At 37.6% G+C, this 21,859-nt stretch overlaps 1 protein-coding gene and 1 non-coding gene across 4 annotated transcripts in view; one reads left to right on the top strand and one right to left on the bottom strand.

The window, feature by feature from the left end:
- Positions 1–21,859, bottom strand: part of ZMAT3 (zinc finger matrin-type 3) — a 304,442-nt gene that overhangs the window by 22,565 nt on the left and 260,018 nt on the right. Inside the window, exons 1-2 of one of the 3 annotated variants that reach the window (XM_037525127.2) lie at positions 8,909–9,106; positions 4,821–5,141 (exon numbers count right to left, since the gene is read on the bottom strand). In XM_037525127.2, the coding sequence (XP_037381024.1) occupies positions 4,821–5,084 (264 nt within the window). In that variant the 5' untranslated portion in view covers positions 5,085–5,141; positions 8,909–9,106. Of the gene's footprint in view, positions 1–4,820; positions 5,142–8,908; positions 9,107–21,859 lie in introns of those variants that run through there. The other 2 variants (XM_037525132.2, XM_037525131.2) reach the window with 2 other exon arrangements.
- Positions 17,817–17,974, top strand: LOC119258372 (U1 spliceosomal RNA). The gene has a single exon (XR_005128234.1). It is a non-coding gene; the product is annotated as a U1 spliceosomal RNA (small nuclear RNA).

A 21,859-nucleotide genomic window follows, 5' to 3' on the forward strand; every position in this document is an offset into this window, starting at 1 on the left:
ACCCTCCCGCACTTCCGACAGTACCCAGTGCTTATATACATACATACATACACACATACATACATAAATAAATAAATAAATCTTAAAAAAAAAAAAAGAAGAGTCAGGCTGGGGAATGAATGGGAAATGAAGGCCTCTAAAGAGGATATTCATGAGTTCTAAGGACAAAAGAGAAGAGAAAGGTTACTAGCAAGAAGAATTTAAAAAAAGTAAAGGGAAAGTTGCTGCTGCTGTTTTTATTTATATGGGGAAAAAATTGAGCATATGTTAAATCTGATTAAAGTGAAGAAGTGATGACAAGTGATAAAATCCAGAGTGCAAAATATCCAGAGTACAAGTTAAGGAACCTGTCTTTTTTTTTTTTTTTTTTAAATAGAGGCATATTTTTTATTTATTTATTTTATTTGTTTGTTTGTTTTGTTTATACATGCACTGGGTACAGTCAGAAGCGCGGGAGGGTGAGAGAATTCACCAGAGCCAGAGTGGGGAGCAGAGCAGGCAGAAGGACTGAAGTACACTGCTGAGGGGAGCAGCGGGCGGCAGGAGAGGTCTGCGCGCCATGTGGGATCCTCCTCCGGTGGCTGGGGAGCAGCCGGGGATCGAACCGGCGCCACAGAGGCCGCGGGCAGCTTCGCAACCCAGCGCTCAACCGCTGCGCCACCGGGGAGGCCCTAAGGAACCTGTCTTAAACAGATTTTTCTATCTATTCTTCTCAAACTAAAAAAAAAAAAAAAAGACGGTGGAAGGAAAGTATGGGTAGACTCAGAAAGGGAGGCAGAAAGCGGGTAAGATCCAGCTAATGACAGAAATGTGAAGAGCTTCTGTCTCCACTAAGGTGTATTTTGACCATTCTCAGTTCACAGCAAATTCATCTGGAAAACAATCAAGAAAAATTTGAAAACCAAACAATTAGCTGAAATTAGATTGTCAACTGTGCCATCCAAATCTGAGTAATTAATGATATGTGGCAAAACCAGTACTTAAAATTTGGGATAACATCATTGCATTCTCTGCATTGTGAATCAAGACCACTATATCCAACATCATGATTCTAGAATTACTTATTTATACCTCTGTCCTGTCTTTCAGAGCAATGTAATTAACATGGTGGGTTGTTTGGCTACTAAATATTACAAATAAAAATCTACATTCATGAAAAATTTTAGAAATGTACTTTGAGTATCTAGTTCTTTTCAAAGAAATATGCAAATTAGCAGATAAACTGGTTGGCTTTATTTTAAACTGTGGATACCTTAGCAAAATTTATGTAGGATTTTTTGCTTTTCTTATTTCTGTAAATAACCTTCCATCCTAAAGTGGTATTCCTCTGGGTATTTCTGCTGCTGAAACAGTGTTATATTACTCCATTCCACACTTGCCCGAAGTAACCCACAGCCAACAGATCTATTTTAATAAGATGAAGACATTTTATTTCTCCAAAGGTTTTACTTTAAATTAAGGTATATCTAAAGCCATGATTTTGAGACTGCAAAAACTAGTAACCTCATTAAAAATAAAACAACAATTAAGGGTATTTTGAATCAGGCAAACCAGTTTAAAAAGTCCTGGGAATAAAACTAAATCTGTGGTGACCACTGATACACATAGGTCACTGCTAAGACAACCCCAGCCTGAGAACAGAAAGGTGGGAATGAGGCAAAAGGGAAGTATTTATTGAGCAGTTTCCATTGTGTGTTCTGGATTACTGGAACATGATACAGTTAGACTCTAGTGTAACACTGCTCAAACCAGACCAAGGGTTGTTTACAATACCTGAGCAATTTGAAACTTTGAGATCTCAACAATGGCATCAACTGACTAAAACATTTTGAGTATTATAATCATAGTGATTTATGACTTCACAGGAATGTTTCTAGCTTATTAACAGGCTACCACTGACCCTTTTTATCTCACACATAAGTGAAATAATGAAGTTGAGGTCTTAGATCACAGTTGTACTAAACATTACAAAATAGGTTTTTCAGGGGACATAAAACATTACTTCGCCATCTCATCGACCATTTTACTCTATCAGTCCACAATCATTGCATTCTGCATATTCCTGCTGAATATGCAGAATGCAATAAGCCCTACTCGCTGGCCTTACCCTTGTCTTTAATAGCCTTTTTATATCACTGTCTAAGTATCCTTTATGTAGCTTTTGATTCCTTTTTCAGTTTTCAGGCTAGCATTTCTGTGTTGATGCATCCACCCTTCAGTTTGTTTGCCTTTTTTTTTTTCATGCTCTGATTACTTATTATTCTGATGTAGACTTTGACCCACATTTTCTCATATTGACCATTTCTATGTTGTTGAAATCCAGATTTCACTTCTAAGATTAGCTTTCTTCTATAAACTCTAATCAAACTGCTCTGTACTTTATACATTAACTATTTTACCTTACTTCTCTGTAAAAAAAAAAAAACCTCCCTTTAAGAATTACCAACATTATTGGCTTCATTAAAATCTTTGTTTCTAAGCTTTCAGAAATATACTTTTATTACACCCAAACTTTTCATTATCCATGAGGTTCTACTTTCACAATATTTACTTGTTTCTTCTTTACCCTATCTTTATCCTAGCTCTTGCCTGGAATTGTTTCATATGACAGGTTGTTAGTCTCCAACTTTTCTACTTAAAATTCCAATTATTAATTCCAATAAATTCCAATAAATTGGAATATTACTAACTCCGATAAATTCCAATTATTGGACTTCTACGTAAATTTTACTTCCCTTTTCTTATATTTTCAAATTTATGCAATCACTATAACATTGAACAAAATGAAATTAAGTGTAATTACTAATCTTGTCAACTAAAAAAGGTCAGAGCACACACAGAGGAAAATGCAGAATAAAAGAAAACCCTAAATGAATTCTGACTGTTTCTTATCTAGCTTAAGCCTTATAATCCAGTGACCTTGCTCAAATTGAATTCTCTCTATGCATAGCCAGAAGCATCCATCACTGTCTATAGAGTCACAAAGTGATTTTTAAGAGGAGAAAAAAGGCAGAAGGTGTATGTATACATGGACATTAAACTATATATTACCCAGAAGTTTTCCCTCATAAACTAAACAACTCTTTTTTGAAAGGGTAATTGTATTACAGTATAAATCACAACAAAGCAAAAACAGACAACTGTAAACCAGAGGCATTTAGGGGAGGAGGAAGGAGAGGAGGAGGGAGGAGGAGGGAGAGGGGTGAGAGGGAGGAGAGAGGAGCACATGGGACTGTGGTGATGGTGCACGGGTACCTTGGGGAAGGAAATTCTATGGGGACTACACCTGAGGGGGTGGGGGAAGCAAATATTATCTAAAAAATGTAAAAGAAATTGATAAATATTAAAATTAAAAAATTTTAAAAAAGAATTAACAATAAAGCTTAGAGAACTATAAAAAAAAGAAAGGGTAATTGTATATATGTATGGCAAGGAAGTGGGTCTGTCCTCAAGTTAATGATTTATTAGGGGTTATACACAGCTAAAAAGCAAAACTTTTAGAACTTAGGTTTTCAAAGTGAGTTTCAGGCTATAAAACCAAACATTCCACAGGAATGAATGAAGAAGAAAGCTAGCCTGAGTCTTGGGTTTGAGACGGACAATCCTGACAGACTCCAGTTAATGGTAAAACAGGCAAAGTATTGTGGTGGAGAGCAGTACATAAAAGGAATGAGGATAAGAACTGGGGATATGTAAGATGCTTTTATGAACCAATGATGACATGCACCAAGATCTGAGAGACAGAGTTAAGTCAGCACCTAGGGCAAAGCTAGTACAGATAGAATGCCAGGGAAACAACATCATATGTCTTCCCCAAAACCCCAGAGAAAACAATCTACCATCAAAAAAAGACCTTTGATATATAATCACAAAGTGACACAATCATAAGTCTTCAAGATCAAAACAAAATAGACTTAAAACCACAGTAAATAAAAACTTTAAGTTGGAGAAATTTATGATGGCATGATAGAATGATAGACTTTCTTACTATGACAAGTATTTGTGTATAGAAGGGTCAATTGTGATGATGCAGAGGACATTCTTTCAGTGAAATTTGGTCTTGACTGCTTTTTGGTTCTCCTTTCTCCAAAAAAGAAATTACATCATTTAAACAGATAACAATCCAATCTAGATTTAAAAGAAACTACATCCTCTTTCTGGCCAAAATATAACTTTCTACCTATTCTTAGGGTCAATACACCCTTTCAAATTGCCCTTTCCACTAGTTATTTTACAGATTTAAACTTAGATGTAAGTATCAGTTCACACTAAAAGGCTAAAAGAAATCAGAATACACCCGTATGAATAAAGGGTAAAGCTCAATATGCCAATATCATTTCATTCTTACCACAGAAAGATGTGGCTATGTTTTCCTTTGCGACAAGATATATACATGTTAGAGTCAAAAAATAAAACATAAGATTCATAAGCAGTGAGTACCTTAAACTGATGCAAGTTGTATTACATAGAAGAGAATATTTATAAGACTAATTCTTCTAAACAGTTCTGACAGTGATTTGGTACATCATGTTTTAAATGCTTGTTCTTAGAATCACTAGTTCAAACACTAGCACAGATAATTTACATTTGCCTACAACTGGTAAGTTAACAAATGTCACACAGAGAAGTATAAGAGGATGAGGTGGTGGGGAGAAACCACAATCTATGAAAAGTCATGCTTCCTTTTAAAGTAGAACCATTATCTTTTATTCACAAAGCCATTCCCAGCACAGTCAGTCATATCTACAGAGATAACTCAGAAATAGGCAGAACCCAAAACTGCTCTTCACCAAAAGACACATTTTCTTTTCTTTCCTTACCTGATAATGAGCCTGGGCTTGCTGTGCTGAGTTCAAGGTGACATTGCAGAGTTTGCAGTACAGGGGCTTACATAGCTCCTCCAGGGCAGAGTCTTGCTCCCCTCCCTTAGATAATTCTTCTTCCCCTGCCAAGGGAGTCTCCTGCCCAAAAGGTTTCTGATCTGGAAGCTGCAAGTTTCCTGTAGACCTGGCGGCCACTGACATAGGAGGAGAGGATGAGGGCCGCTTAGGCGGAGGAAGCCCGGTGTGTTGCAAGAGGATCATTGGGTAGGAAAGGCTTGGGCATAATCCAATTGCTGATCAGAAGTCAGGTCTTCAAATCTGAATCAACCACAAAAAAATAAATATATATATACATATATGAATATATATCTCATATAACTCATAAATATGACCCCAGCAAGATGACAGGTAACTGACCTTACCATCTGACTCCGTTTCCAAACTCATCTTTGGGACATCTTTCTTCTGCTTCATCTAACAGCCTTGCCCTGTCTCTTAATCCACATTGACACAATGCTCTTCCACTGAGAATGGCTTTATAGATTTGGCTATATTTTGCTTGGCAGAGCTCCAACTAATCTCCCTCTGGCCCATGGACATTAATAGTATTGCATCCATGGTTAATTAAACCTCACAGTCACATAGATGAAATGGACATCAAAGGTCACCTCTTCCAGCCCCCATCTCTCAGGCACTCTTACACTCAAACACTGTAGAAAATCACACATAGACAAAAAAAAACTAGTTAAGAACCTTAGCAACAGTCTCCTTCCCATCCAAGCCTGTCTTTTCACCCAAATGATATTAAAATGAATGACATAAAGAGTGTCACTTCTCAGAATCCTTAAAGCACTTCTATAGGTGGCTAAAATTTTAAGGAACACTAGGAATAAATTCAGAGTTACAATGTGGTAAAAATAAATGAAAGTGTTTCCGCTGATCAACTAGTAATATGGAAAGAGTTGAATCAATGATTCCTCACAGCAGAGCCTGGAAACAGATAGCCTATTGGTCACACACTGCCATAGATGTGCTCTGTTTGGAATATACATGCTCTGTTTTGTTTTGCTTTCAATTTAAAGTTTAATTAGTCGTCACCATATAAAAATCAAGAGACTCCTGGCTTCTCTCAATAAAGGGATAATCTGGCAAAGCTTGGCCCATGGTCCTACATTGGCAACAATTAGCAAGTCAGTACTGAGAGGCAATTGTCCTCAGGAGCCAAACCCACCTTCTCTAGGTCACTCCAGTTGCTATTCAGCCTGCTGCTTACTTTTGTTACTTGCTTGCTCCCTGAAGGCCCTTAAGTTTAAGACTCCAATTCATATAGCTTTGGACTATATTCATGAGTCGAGTCCCCTATAAAATCAGAATATTTTCTCTCCATCTAAGGTAAAATGCCAATTAATTCTCAACGGAGTAATAGATCTCACTATGGTAAGCCCTAAGATAAATCCAGTTCCTCAATCTTTTGGCTACTTCCTCTCATCTTTTAATTAAATAACTGACAATTTCTACTCTGTTTTCCTCAGGAAAAACCCAACTATGTTCCCTCTTCAGTCTTTGTCCATGACTTCTCCTGTCACCCACCCAGATGACAGCTTCTAATTTGGAGTAAACTAACCCCTGTACACAGTCTGAGTTTCCAAGATTCCAATTTACCCAAATTGAATTCCTTATTTAAAAACCCACTAGTTCCTGCACTCCCACAATATTATTAAAACTTCTTTTGAGGAGGGGCCTTCCCTGGTGGCGCAGCAGTTGAGCACTAGGCTGCGAAGCGGCCCCGCAGCCTCTGCAGCGCAGGTTTGATCCCCAGCCACTGGGGTGAGGGTCCCACGTAGCCCTTCGTCAGTCTGCCTGTTCTGTTCCCCGCTCTGGCTCTGGTGAATTCTCTCACCCTCCCGTGCTTCTGACTGTACCCAGTGCTTGTATAAATAAATAAATAAATCTTTTTTAAAAATTAAAAAAAAAAATAAAATTTCTTTTGGGGGACAATAGAATAGTTATTTAGTTGTTGAAATTATCCATCTCCAATAGAGATGTGCACATTTTACAATAATGAATTTAATAACATCAGCTCAGTAAATCTTGAAAGTTAAAAGTTTCTTTTCTCATTTTTAATGCACGCATAGATGTGGAAATTGCAATCAAGTAACAATTTGTATACTAAATTCAGAACCTGGAGGCAGCAAAGCTTATGGCTGCAATGAGAAATAATGTAGTTAGGGTAAAGCACATTAATTAGTCATAGTATTTAATGATATTTCTCAATCATAATATTTAGATAAACAATATTATTGTTTGGTGCCAAGTATTGTTTTGGGCCAAGGTTATCTTCATCTCTGGGAATGTGAAGAAAAGCAATAGAGATTCAGAATATTTTAAAAGTTAGGTTCTCTTAAATCATATTACTTCTTTCAATTAAACCAAGCAAAGACATCCAGAAAGGAGATAGCTATGGACATCTTAAAATGGAAAACTATGGAAACAAAGACCATTTTTAAAAAAGTTTAACTACCTAATTTTTTTTAAAGTTTAACTACCTACAATATTTTATAATGTTAAAAGATAAACTGCAAAACCTGTACAGAGACATACTGATGTCAAATTACCAGAAACTTGCTGCGGGTTCAGAAGACAAATGGTGGGGTAGGATGGCAAAACAACTGGATAAAGGAAATCAGCATCATAAACAGAAAATCAATGCTGAGACTTGCCTGGACTTGTTGTATGAACCGAAACTCACACTAAAGGAAATTCCTGCATATGTCTCCCCCAGTGCTGTCTACAGGTTTGCATCAAAATAAAGGCCTTTCTCAAAGCACAGAGGTACAAAAACCCCTAAATTAAAGGAAAAAAATCTCACCATATAAAAACTTACCTATTCTAACATTTTATCTTTATAATTTTAAAGATAGCCAGATATGCCAAAATTAGTTCTTATTATAGTTAACTAAAATAATGCCAATTCCCAAAAAGGATCTATCTATACATGACAAATACATCAGGTATCACTTTGCTTAAAAACAAAAATAGACATAAAATATAAATCTAAGAGCAACAAAACCAAGCCTTCTGTGAAGGTATGAAGTGTAATATAGAAGAACCAAGGCATATGTCACTCAGATCTGTTCAACTACTGCATTAGATGAAGAAACTAACTTGATGACTAATGCAACTAAAATTTTCCTCAGATCTTAGAAACCATTCAATTTGCTTGAAGTGGCATAAAGGAAGGGCTTACAGGGGTTAATGTCCTGGTTTGGAAGAGGTTGCAGGGACAATAAAGAAATCAAAGCTTCACAGTGCACCTTGTTTCAAGAAAAGGAATGGTCACAGCATACTTAATTTTCATGCTTGGACTAGGGCCTACTCTTCACATACTGCATTAAAGACAATCACTTTTACATTTTGAGAAATGTACAGAGGAAAGAGACAGAATAAAGGAACAGGTTACTGGCACCTTAGCAAACTACTAAGGAAGTCTGGGATTGGGAAGTCTGGCATTGAGGCAAAGAGGGGAGCATTATTCAGAGGTCATCAGAACGCAGCAGCATGGAATGAGATGGGGGAAAAACAGAAAATATCAGCCAAGTCAAGGTCTATCATTTCAGGAAGTCTTGGAGAACGCAAGAAATCTGGGGAGGAAGAGGCCTCGGTGATTCGGCGAGTGTTTTCCAGTCTCGCCTGTGACGGTTCCGAATCCCAGGGAACCGATTACATATTTAAATCACAGCTCTGGAGACTTCAGCATCGCCCACATCTACCTCACATTCCTAAAATGTGCATGCACACACACGAGCGCGCACACACACGCACCTCAATTCCGTAAGGATGCCATCACGGAAGATGGAACCCCCGAGCCCCACCGGGCGGGGGGCCGCGGGGGGGCCGAGGCGGCTGCACGCCTGGATGATCCAAAAGGTACACGTGAAATGCTTAAAAGCAAACAAATAAATAAAAGCGGCGCGAGCGCGTCACGTGGAGGGCAGGTGGCAAGCCCGCATCCGGGAGGAGCCCCTCGTCCAGGTCGCTCCCGGGCTCGTCCTGAACGCCCGAGGCTCCCGATCGCCCGCACTTACCGGAACCCCCGGGTCGCCCAGAGTCTCGGCGCCGCGTCCGCCCGAGATGCCCGCGCCGCCCGCCGCGCGCGCCCGGCTCGGCCCCGCTCAGCTCCGCCTCCCTCGGCTCAACTTTGCCGGCTGGCCGGGACGGGCACCCTCCGCAGCCCGCGGCTCACTGTCAAAAGTCAGCGCAGCCCGACTCCCGGGGAAACAGCTGCAGGAAGTGACTGCGGAACCGGGAGGCAGCAGAGGAGGAGACTGAAGGCGCCGGCCCGGCGTCGCCACCGCGCATGTGCCGGGAAGAGGGGGGCGCGCGGGGGAGCCCCGCCGACACTCCCGCGTGCAGGCGCGGTGCGCGCCGGCCGGGCGCAGAGAGTGCCAGCTGCGGGGCGCTGAGCGGGCCTGGGGGGGAAAGGCGAAGTCAGGGGGTGGATGCCCTAGCACCAATCCCAGCTGATCGTTCCTGAGAGATGTTCCTCTTACGCCCTGAAAAGTTGACCCGGAGCAGAAGGCTGGGCATTTCATGGCTTTTGCAACTTTCATGTCCAACCCTTGAGAAGCAACCCTTTTCCATTTTAATCCCTCTTCCTCCGCCCAAACCCCTCACTCCTGCGGTTGCTGGCTGAGTGAACCTACCCAAACATCCAAGCTCCTTTGCACATCTCGGATCAAACCTTTAAACTGCGCCTCTCCCCGGAACGGGTTTCCCAAATCATCGGTGGTCTCCAAGCGCGAAGACCCGAGCGCGCGCGCACGCGCGCACAGGTGGGCAGACAGACAGACAGACACGCCCGCGCACAAGTGAGGAGGAGACAGATTTCTCCTGATCCTAGACAGAAAAGACAGAGTCTGACACAGAGTCTGTCACACCCTCCCATGGTCAACATTGACATCTTTAGGGCTGACGTTGAGAAATGAGCTGAGGACTTTGCAGCTTAAGTCTATTACTTTATAAATTCTCCATATAAAGATTTGCTGGCTATCATTTTATTGTGATAAATTATACATGACCACAATGAAGTGCATAGTTCAGTGCCAATAAGTACATTCACAATGCTTGTACTTGTTTTTTAAGCATTAATGTATATGTCAAGGGAATCTAAACTTAGGATGTACGCTTGTGGTAGGCAAACTAGTACAGGAAGCTAAGACTGTTTCTTTGACTGAAATACACTATCCAATACCACTAAGAACAAATCAGGTTGATTGTCTTCCAGACATGACTCCATAAATGCAATGACTGTTAAGCAAACATACACATACAACATATATGGCCATTTGGCAAGAGTAATTCATTGCCCCTAAGTAGAAAACATGGAATTTTCCAAATTGATTCTCCAGCTATTTATGTATACATGGTTTATGTGTCAGCAATTTAAATAGCCACGTTGTCTTTACAATAAGAAATCCTGCTGAAATCCACTCTCCAGCTCTTTTCTGTATTGTCTAGCCAGTCATCCAACTTCATAGTCAACTACCAATCTAGGTCCTGGCTTACTTTTCCAACCTGATCTCCTACCAGTCCCCTAAACAAAGCCATTCACATTTATTCACTGACCGCTGTCCATGCCACTCATTTTCCTACCTTTGTGATTTACTCAATCTACATCTTGAGAGCATAAGTTTTTCTCTCTATCCCTACATTTCCAAATCCTACCTAACCTTAGAGGCCGCTCTTCAATGAGCTCCCATAACACTTGATCTGTCCATCTTGATGACATACTTAATAGTCTCATAATGTAGAATACTTAAAGAAATGCCTAATGTCCTTGAGTGCAGGAAGGATACATACCTTGGAGTTTTGAAATATTATATTTCTTTGTTTTATGCATTTTTGTGTGTCAGAAGGTCCCACACTTTCTAGCTCTTTGCATATCTTATATTTCCATGCCCTCTGGTTATATACCCCTCCTAGACAGTAGGGCATTTTGTCTCCTACCTAATGGATAAAAGATGGCAATTCTCATATTTTTCAATAGACATTTGAAATTGAAGGCATGACAATTGCCCCTTAAGTCAGCGCTTTCTGCTCCTAAAGAGCAGAACAAAAAAAGAAATTAGGCCACATTGTGTTAGTCAGTTTTGCTGTAAAAACAACTCCAAAGTCTTTATGGTTTATGGTCATAGTTGTTTATTTCTTGATTGCATCACATACTATAGATTGATTCATGTGTCTTCTTGTTCCAGGTCTCAAACTGAAGAAGTGGACCTTATGTGGGACTTGACAAGTGTCATGACAAGTGGCAACAGCCAGAGAGCTGGTGGAAATATGTCAGAAACATGTGGAAATATGTGGAAATATGTGAGACTTCTTAAAGTTGCTTCTACAATGGGTCATGACATGTCCACAGAAGTCCCTCTGGCCAAAACCTTTCATTTTGGTCAAACACCATGTCAGTGAAGAAGACTTGCACTTCCGTGAGCAAATCACATGACAGTGAGCATGGTTTGTAATCTTCTTGCAAAGGAGTAGAAGGTGTTAGCTAATTATAAACAATAGTGCAATAAACCATAAACGTAGGGGAGCCAATTTTCCTAGAGATATTGCTGTTTATCCCCAAGAAGGATCTTTGACCTCCCTCCCCACCAGGGTTAGCTTGACAGACGTCATGGAGATAGAAATAATTGAACCCCTAGATATGTTTTAAGACCTGAAGACATAGGAGATCTGAGTTCTACTCCTAGAAGGGAATCAAAAAGTAACTAAGGTCCTACGTTTTCCCTTTAGCAAATCAACAGAGAGCAGCATCTTAGCATGATGTCTTTGGGCATGAAGAACCAGAAGAATGCCCCCAAACCTGTTGCTTATTTAGTACATAAATTGAAGACCATTCAAAGGGGCAATGTTGAGAAAGGACTGTAAAGTGTTGAAGGGCCTAGAGATAAGAACAAGGAAAGACAGAGCTGAGTGCATAGGCCACTGACCCAAAAGCAAGAAATAGAAAGTAGACATCAACTTCCAAATGCAAAGCCAAGGGTATTTGCAGCTGAGGACCAGATGCACCTTGCCACCTGCTTCTGTACCCTACCCCAACATACCCTACCACCACCTTTCCCAAAGAATTAGAGGTTACCCTCAGATAAATAAGAGGGAAACAGATCATTATTAAGTGACAATATTTTAGCCAAAAATGATTTGGGCACAGGAAAGATTCATGGATAACAGATGTGTATGTGGAACTAACTACATTAATTTTTCTGTCCACAGGAAGTTTGCATCCAAGATCTCAGCATTGAGACTATTTTAATTATTTTTAAAAGAAATTTTCTGCTTTCTTGAGTTTTATGACTTCATATTGCATAATTAGTATATTTGTATCATCACAAGCTATTGAATAAATGGATTAAAAAAAAAATGCCTGAATGAAATAGCTCTGTTTCTTCCCCTCTAAAGTAGGGATTATACTGCCTGACAATTGCACTTCATAATTATGTTGTCTCTTTAGTGTTACCATTATGTGGGAACTTCTATGAACTTATTAGAAGGATTATTAAAATGGGATTTTATTTTCACATTAAATGGGATAATTATTTTTTATTTTAGGTCCCACACTGAGGAAATATGTATTTTGTAGTATTTACCAAAATATGGTTCTAACACACTTTTGGTATCATGGCTATCATCTTTGGGGAATCTCAGTTAGAAATCTTCTTGCTGTACCTAAAACCAGAAAGAAGAGAAACATTCATCCCTCTCCAGGGACTGATGCAGTTTGTCATATCTGATTCTCTCTGATATGAAAATGTGTGTCATCTTTTGAGACTCCACATCCAGACCACAACACATTACATCTTCCAGATCTACTTCCTTCTTTAAGTCACCAGTGGAAGTCTCCAAAATTCTTTGTCTCTCACACTAACCACTGCTTTTCAATGCAATCCATACTTTACAATCAAAACACTGTAATACGACAACAATCAAAACATATTAAATAAACTCACAGGCATCTTAATAACATTTTGACATGTTCTAACTTAAAAATAAAATGTGACAAGACAGTGGAAGGATGGCAACAATAGTGACAAGACTTTTTTTTTCTTAAATAATAAATTTTATTTTTATATTCCCCCATACAATTGCAAATGCCCCATTCTGACCCCAATCCCTCCCCTCCCGGCCCCCACCCCCCAAAAAGTGTCTCTGGTTCATAGTTTTTTGTTGAGTGACGAGACTTTTTAAACTTCCTGAGAGCCCCTGATTAAAAAAAAACAAAGTGGAATAACTAAGTCTATACACAACTAACTACAATAAAGAAGTTTCCCCACAGCCCCAAAATATAAGTGAGGAGAGCAACAAAACACCAAGAGCTACAAGGGTCATGTAAAAGAGAAAGCAGAGAAAAACAACAGGGCAACTGACAGGCAAAGAATACCAAAGTAGCTCATAGGCACTGGCTGGGAATCTCAGAAGGCTGGTTTGGGAACAGTAGCTGAGACTGAGAACAGCTTTGCACATTCAAGAGCAGATGCCTGCAATGGGTGTGTAGTGAGATTTGCAAGGACAAGAGCAGTTTGAAACACAAACTCTCAGAACTCTCTAAACTCTACCCGCAAACTGAGGAGAAAATGCTGGGTGAGAATTCAAATGTAGAGATTAGAAAATAGGAAAATAAGATGGAGATGAGAAGAGGGGAAAGAGCCAGGAGATGTCGAAATAAGCCAGCACCCTGGTGAACACTTCATGAAGACAGAAGAGTGAGCTCTAGAGCCTGAAGTTAGAAAGATATCCTGAACCACTCATCCTTCAGCTTTGCACCAAACCCTTTAGACTCAGCTGGTCTATTGATTCAAATGCTAATGTCTTCCAGAAATACCCTCACAGACACCCTGAAATAAAGTTTAATCAGATATATGGGCATCTTCAGTGAAGTGGACATAGAATTACCAATTACACCATGTGAGATAATGAATGCTGCTCTAAGCTGCTAAATGTTGGGCAATTAGTCACAAAAAGAAAACTAATGTAAGACTGCCCCCTCCTTTTTTTTAATACTTTATACTACATAGATGAGAGATGAGAGAGAGAGAGAATAGTTTGATAAAAGTAAAAATACATATCTCATTATTTTTTTTTGTTTTCTTGCCATTTCTTTTGCTGTTTATACTTCCTGATTAACCCTAGAATCATACTGTCAAATTCCCCAAGCAAAATTTCCATTGGAATAGTAATCTGAATTGCAACAAATCTGTAAACTAATTTGGGGAGAAGCTCAAATTTTACAATATTCCCTTTCCAGTCACTCTACAATGATTTAAGACATTGATGTCCCTAAGATATTGTGATTTTCTTCATCATAGGTACAATATTTGATACATTATTACTACTTTTAAAATTTACTTTTTTCTTTAATGAATGAAATCTATTTGCTTTTAAACAATTATTGTTGGCATATATTATTGAATCATTACTAAAGTCTTATACTTAAGCATTTCAAATGACTTTATTGTATGCTTGTACTATCATTACCATGATATACTCTTCCTTGTAGGTGAATTTATCAATATACAATAAAAAAGGTTTATTTTTATTTCACAGCAACTGTATTACTTTTCTCTGTCTTTCTTTCCAATGATAGAAATACAACTAAAATTGATTTGGGCAAAAAGCATCCTGGAGATTTCCTAGCAGTCCAAATAGGGGAAAGGCAGCTGGACTCCTGAAACCAAGGACGAAAATGTGGCCTGGAATCTCTCTTGGATCTATTTCTCACCTAGTGCAATGGGCTTCAGTCTGTTTCAGTGTAGTCTTGTTTCTCACAAGCAGGGAGACTTAGATGTCAACAATTTCCAAGACTTACATCTTGAGACTTCCACCATCAGAAAGACTGAATCTTAAGTTATGACTTTTTGTTCCAAATTTTAAAATCCCTGTAGCAGAATTCACTGGATGCATCATTTCTGGTCAAAGGGACAGGGACTCAGAGAGGGGGATATCGCAGTGATGTACCAGATTATTTATTTGTTCAATTGGTGACTACTATGGTACAGATCATTTAAGTACCAGAGGGAAAAATTAAATTAAGAGTCAAGAAACCTAGGCAGCTGTCCTTATTATGACACTTATTTCTAAATGACTCTGTATAAATCACTTAACAGCTGTGGGCATCATTTTTCTTCTTTGCATAATAAATGTTTTGGATTAGATGATATCTAAGGCCATATCCAAATATATAATTTTATGATAGAAATATATGATAAAATATTTCTTCAAATTTAAATGTTAGCTTTTCAAAATATCTACCAAATGGCCCCATCCCCCATTATGAAGACTATGAAGAATGGCAGGCATGCCTGACAAGTTTCCAATGGACCATTCCAGTGCCAGTGCTGTTTAATATCAGTCAATGTGGCTTCCAAGTTGCATTTGAAAGGACATGAACTATTTGTATTACTTTATAACATGTCCCTGACCTTCACAGTCAAATTATTTTTTTCTTTTTTTTTAAAGATTTATTTATTTATTTATTTATTTATTTATTTATTTGTACAAGCACTGGGTACAATCAGAAGCACAGGAGTGTAAGAGAATTCACCAGAGCCAGAGCAGGGAGCAGAACAGGCAGACTGACAAAGTACACTGCTGAGGGGAGCAGCGGGCACTGCAGGAGAAGTCTGTGTGCCATGTGGGACCCTTGCCGGCAGCCGGGGACTGAACCGGTGCTACAGAGGCTGGGGCAGCTTCTCAGCCCAGCACTCAACCACTGCGCCACCAGGGGAGGCCCCAAATTATTTTTTTCTATTTGAGCAAGACAAACCCACCCTCCCCCTGCTAAAACAAAACAGGGGCTTGGAAACCAACAACCATACCTAGAGAAAACATATACATGGCTAAGTTGCAAATGTAAAGGTATAAATAGAAAAAGGTATGCTGACTGGCTTTCAAGAAGTTTCTATTACTTTAGGAAAATTCATCATTGCATTCATGCGTTCATTCATTTAATAAATATTATGAAATGATCAGACACTGCTCTAGGTGCTGTGATACAGCAGAGAATAAGAAAAACAAGATCCCTCCATTCCTGGGGTTTATATACTAATTAAGAAAATAAAAAATAAATGCATAATAAAGACATAGGCAAAATAATACTAGAGAGCCTTATGAAAAACCATGTGGTTCACCAAAAAAAGAAAAAGAATAAAAGTGACTATGAAATAGGGTAATCGGAGCAACTTGGAAGAGGATCTTTAGGGAAGATATTTCTAAGATGTTAATGAGGCCTGATAAGTAGAAGGAGCCAGTCATGTGATGGTTTAAAGGAAAAGTACTTGCAGCTCTTCTGCCCATCTGTGACTATGCAGGTCCTCTCTTTTTCTTTCTCCTTTTCCTAATAAACTTATTCTTTTAAAATGTAAAAACTAGCAATAATAAAGGAAAACATTATAGTCAGAGGGTTCTAGGTGGGAATTAGCATTATATGTCCAACACAAATAATAAAAAGATTGATCAGAGTTGAAATGGGAGAAAGAGACAAAGCCAGATCATGGAAGCCACAAAAATAACTTGCATTTTACACCAAGTGCAAAGAAAAGTTGTAGAGTTTTTCTAAACAGAGAATAACATGATCTGATTCATACTTTTATGAAGATCGCTTTGCTAACTGTGGGAAAAATGGCTCGGCATTAGATTTCTTCCAGAAATGTGGAAGAAATATGACACTAGTTTAACATTATAGTAAGTATGTATATTAGTAGATTAAAAGAGGAAATTTGTGAAATACAGGAAAAACATTTGATTGAAAATTCAGTGTGTATTCATGATTTAAAAAAAAATTACCACTCTGGTTGCCAGGTCAACATATAAACAGCTCAGAGATCACTACTTTATCCTAATAACAAATAAATAATTGAATAAACTGAAAAAATTAGCAAATTTTTCATATACACAAAAGAAGGGAGGTCATCAAATAAAACACTGCCCCTAAAATTGGAGAGATGAACAGAGACACAACTTACTGGAGTAGAAACTCACAGTCAGAAAACTTGTCAGTATTGGCTGGTATAAGCAAACCTGAATTGTAATTGACAAATTGCTGGAAGCTCAGTGTGGAAAATTTGGGAACTTAAAACTCAAAGGGGACTCAGGCATTGAAGTGCTGGGCAACAGACATCCACATACCAAAAAGATGAGTCTACATATTGATGTTAAAACCTTCAAAAACCTTAACTCAAAATAGATCATAAGCCAAAATGTAAAGCATAAGTCCATATATATGTAAAAAACAAAACAAAACAAAACAAAAACCTCCTAGAAGATAACAAAGGAAAACACCTAAAAGTCCTTGAGTTTGTGAATGTCATTTTAGATACAGCATCCAAGACACAATCCAAAGGAAAAAAGAATAGATTGGTTAGCCTTAAATGCTTCTGCTCTGCAAAAGACACTGCCATAAATAAAAAGATAAGACAGGCTCTAGAAATAAGGCATTTCTGGTAAAATATGGTCATCCAAATATACAAAGGTCACTTGAAACTCAGCAATAAGAAAACAAGCAAGCTAACTACAAAATAGATAAAAGACACTAACAGACACCACAACAGATAAAATAGAGAAGGGGCAAATAAACAGATGAAAAAACGTTCCACATCATATGTCATCAGGAAAATGCAAGTTAAAATAACAATGAAATACCACTACACATTTATACAATGGCCAAAATCCAGAACACTGGCAACAATAGATGTTAAGAGGATGTGAAAGAACAGGAACTCATTAATTGGTGGTAATGCAAAAGAGCAGTCATTATGAAAGACATTTTGGAGATTTCTCACAAAGGTAAACACACTCAACATATGATCTAACAATCTTGCTCCTTAGCATTTACCCAAAGGAGTTGAAAACTCAGGTCTACACAAAACCCTGCATATCAATGTTTATTCCTGTTTTTTTCATAATTGCCAAAATTGTGAATCAATCAAGATGTCCTTCATACTTCCCTGGCAGGCGAGAGACCATGCTCATGAAGGCGGTTTTTCCAGGGCAAGGCTTATCACTGACCTCCAGAGGTAATGACCCATGTGATTTCCCCAAATGTGGGAAACTCAACTGCATAATTTGTGGTAGTGGGCCGCTGTGCTCATGGTCTTCCCTGAGGAAAAAAAAAGAAAGAAAGAAAAGGTGTCCTTCAAAACACTATGGGCAAGGAGAGAATAAAATGATGTGATCAAAATCTTAAAAATAAAAACTGCCAGTCAAGAACATTCTATCATGCAAGGCTCGACTTCAAATAAAGGAAGAAATGAAGTCCTTCTCAGACAAACAGAAGTTGAAGCATTTTGCAAACACTAGACCCTTCCTCCAAGAAATGTTTAAAAGAGTAATCTGAATTAAAGAGAGGAAAATACACAAATAACGGAACAAGGAAAAAACAGAACCACAAAAAAAAGGACAAAAGTCAACAACAGACTTTCATATATCACTAATTACTCTTAAGTGTAAGTAGACTGAACTAGCAATGAAAAGGCACAGAGCACTTGGATGGATGAGGAAACAGAATCCAACCTTCTGTTGTTTCCGGGAAACATCCTGAGTTCCAAAGATAAACATAGGCTCAGAATGAAGGGTTGGAAAACAATCCTGCATCAAATGGGAAAGAGAGGAAGGCAGGAACAGTCACACTTAGATAAAATAGATTTCCAGCTAAAAAAGGTAAGAAAAGACATGGATAGACACTGTGTAATGAGTAAGGGAATAATACATCAGGAAGACATATCACTCCGATCAGTGTATACTCGCCAAATGAAGGAGCATCAAAATATATATACAAATTACTATCAAATCTGAAAACAGACTTCAAGAAAAACCACATTCAAGGCAGAGAAAAGTCAATACTCTACTTTTTACAATGGATGCGTCAACTGAACAGAAAATATGTCAGAACACAACAGCCTTAAACAAATGACTAAATGGGCTTAATGAACACTTATAGGGGAATACACACCAAAAAACCTAAATACATATTCTTCTCAAATACACATTCTCTAAGATTGAGTCCATGTTGGTCACAAGACCAATATCAACAAATTCATGAAGATTGATATACTAAGCAACTTCTTGGGCCATGAAAAGAAAACAGAAAAACCTCTCATATGTGATGACTGACAGCACACTACTGAATGACTAGTGAGTTAATGAGCAATTCAAAGGAAAATTCAAACAATACCTCAAGTCAAGGACACAACATTCCAGAACTTAAAGGACATAGAAAAAGCAATACTAAGAAGTGTGTATAGAGCAGCACAGGCCAAAATCAAGAAACAAGAAAGAGCTCAAATAAATAACCTTATCTCTCACCTCAAGAAATTAGAAAAAGAACAACAAAACAAAAAGTCAACAGAAGAAATAATAAAGATTAGAAGAGAAATTAATGAAATAGAAATAAAAAAGACAGTCCAAAAATTAATGGAACCAGAATGGGAAAGATGAGAACAGATGGGGAGGGATCACCATGGATTATCGTGGTGGGATATTGGTGATTTAGTTGTGGAGTGAGGTATGTTATCCTATTGTTCTATAACACATAAAGTGCTGTAAACTAACATAACTTCAATTTGAAAAAAAAAGAAAGATGTTCCTTCAGTAGGTGAATGGATCAACTGTGGCACATCCAGACAATGGAATACTATTCAGTGCTAAAAAGAGATGAGCTACAAGGCATGAAATTACTTGGAGGAACATTAAGCACCAAGTAAAAGAATCCAGCCTGAAAATGCTATATACCCTATGATTCCAAATACACAACATTCCAGAAAAAGTAAACTATGGAGACAGTGAAAAGATCAGTTGTTAGCAGAAAGGAATGATAGGCAAAGATGGCGAATTTCTAAGGCCGTGCAACTGTTCTGTATGATACTAGCATGGTGCATAACATGCCATTGTACATTTATCCAAACTCACAAGATGTACATCAAGAGTAAACTTTAATGTGAACCATGGTCTTTGGGTGACAATAATCTGTCAATATAATCCATCAGTTGTAACAAATGTACCATTCTGGTGGGGGATATTGATTATGGCAAAGAGTATTCATGTGTAGAAGCACAGGGTACATGGGGTGGGGGGACCTGTTTTCTTATATTTCTGTGAATCTAAAACTTCTCTTTAAAAGTCTATTAAATTTTTTGAAAAATAGAAATCTACTAATAGGAATGTCCTTAACTTGATGAAACCTACAACATGTATAACACATAATGATGAAATACTGGAAGCACTCGTTTTAAAACTGGAATCAATGCAGGAATACCCAGTATCACAAATTGTATTGGAGAACCAAACAACAGTTAAGACCAAATGAAAAAAGAAAAAAGAATTAAGATTCCCAGTAGTAACATAAGGGTGTATAAGAAGGGGGAAAAAAACTGTCTGACTTGCAAATATTGATTACCTACATAAAAATAATAAAAAATCTGCAGATAATTAGCTAAGGAGCTTACCAATTTATTGGACAAAAATTTAAAAAACAATTGTATTTATATTCTCCAACTCTTAAAAAACAAACTTTTTAAAATTATACCTAAATGTTTTCAAAATGAGAAATGTCAAAAATTAAAAGTAGCAAAAATTCAAAGCACTCTTTTAGGACTAATTCTAACAAAAGAAATCCAAGAGCTGTAAAGAGAGAAATATAAATTTTATTGAGATGCATCTTTAAGATCCAAATAAAAAAGATATACCTGATGGTTCCACAGGTTTAAAATAATTGCAATTAAAAATCCCTAGAAGTTCATTTTGTAGAATTTGACAAACTATTATAATACTAAAATTTACATATGCATGCTTTATTTCTGAATTCTGACTTGATAAAACTAAAATTTAAACACAAAACTATAAAAGTTTTAGAATATAGGAAATTTCTTTATAATGTCAAAGAATATGCTCTCTTAAACTGGACACAAGAAACAAAGATTATAAAGGCAAGAAGTAACAAACTTAACTACAGCTGAGAACAGTTATCATCAAAAGACATTGCTGGGGATGCTGCCCTCGGTCAGTGTAGTTCAGGTAGTCAGATTTCCCTGACAGGAAAGACAACCTCAGTCCCAATAACTGGAGATCAGTACAAAGACCATCTCTCTCTTTTGCAATTTCTCACCATTCTGTAGGGAATTAATCATCACCTTTATAATGCCTTCTGGGCTGGCAGGCATTTAGAAATAATAAAGACTTTACCTCAGAGAGAGAGAGAGTTTGTGTCTAGGGAAAAAAAAAATGTCACCTTGAGTGGGTGCTTTGTATAATCACTGACAAGCCTAACATTTGTCCGAAGACAAAAGATTTGTTTTTGTTACATGGCTTTTCAAGATAACAAAAAGGAAAACTGAACATTAAACAACTTTCATAAAAAAATCACCAAAACGTTTTTAAAAGTTAGACAAAATTCAAATATGTATTGTAATCTGTTTCTCCACAAGTGTATTAAATTGTTTACATATTTAATATTTATTAAAACATAAAATTTTAAATGATAGTCTAGCAATGTACCCATTTATTATCAGTATTGTCAGCATTGATCTATAAAAACCACAAATTACATGTAGTAATATGTCATAAATTTCCCATAATTTTAATTTTCTTTCAGTTTCCATTTAGTAAAAGAATATCCAAACAAAATTATTACTTGATGAAAGGGATTTAAAATTTCTTTGAAATCCACTGAAGATCAGTGAGATAAATGACTCTATTATTTGGCCTGGCAGACAACGGGCTAAATGAGAACATCCTAGTCTAAACAATAAAAACATAGTCAAGAAAAAATAGGCAACTTTATTATCTCAAGTCTGGAGAAACAACCCCAAATATTATCATACTACAATTTATGTTCAGAGAAATTGTCATACTATAAGATAGATAAAAATTTTAAAAGCAAAATGAATATATCATGAGGACAAATGTTTCTTTTGAAAATCAGTTATTAGGAGTTTGGGGAAACTACAAAGTCAGTTGGATGTATTTACATTTTTGTTTGTAGTTTT

This window comes from Talpa occidentalis, unplaced genomic scaffold (genome assembly GCF_014898055.3).
Source record: "Talpa occidentalis isolate TD23 unplaced genomic scaffold, MPIMG_talOcc4v2.1 talOcc4.4, whole genome shotgun sequence".
Lineage (NCBI taxonomy): Eukaryota > Metazoa > Chordata > Mammalia > Eulipotyphla > Talpidae > Talpa > Talpa occidentalis.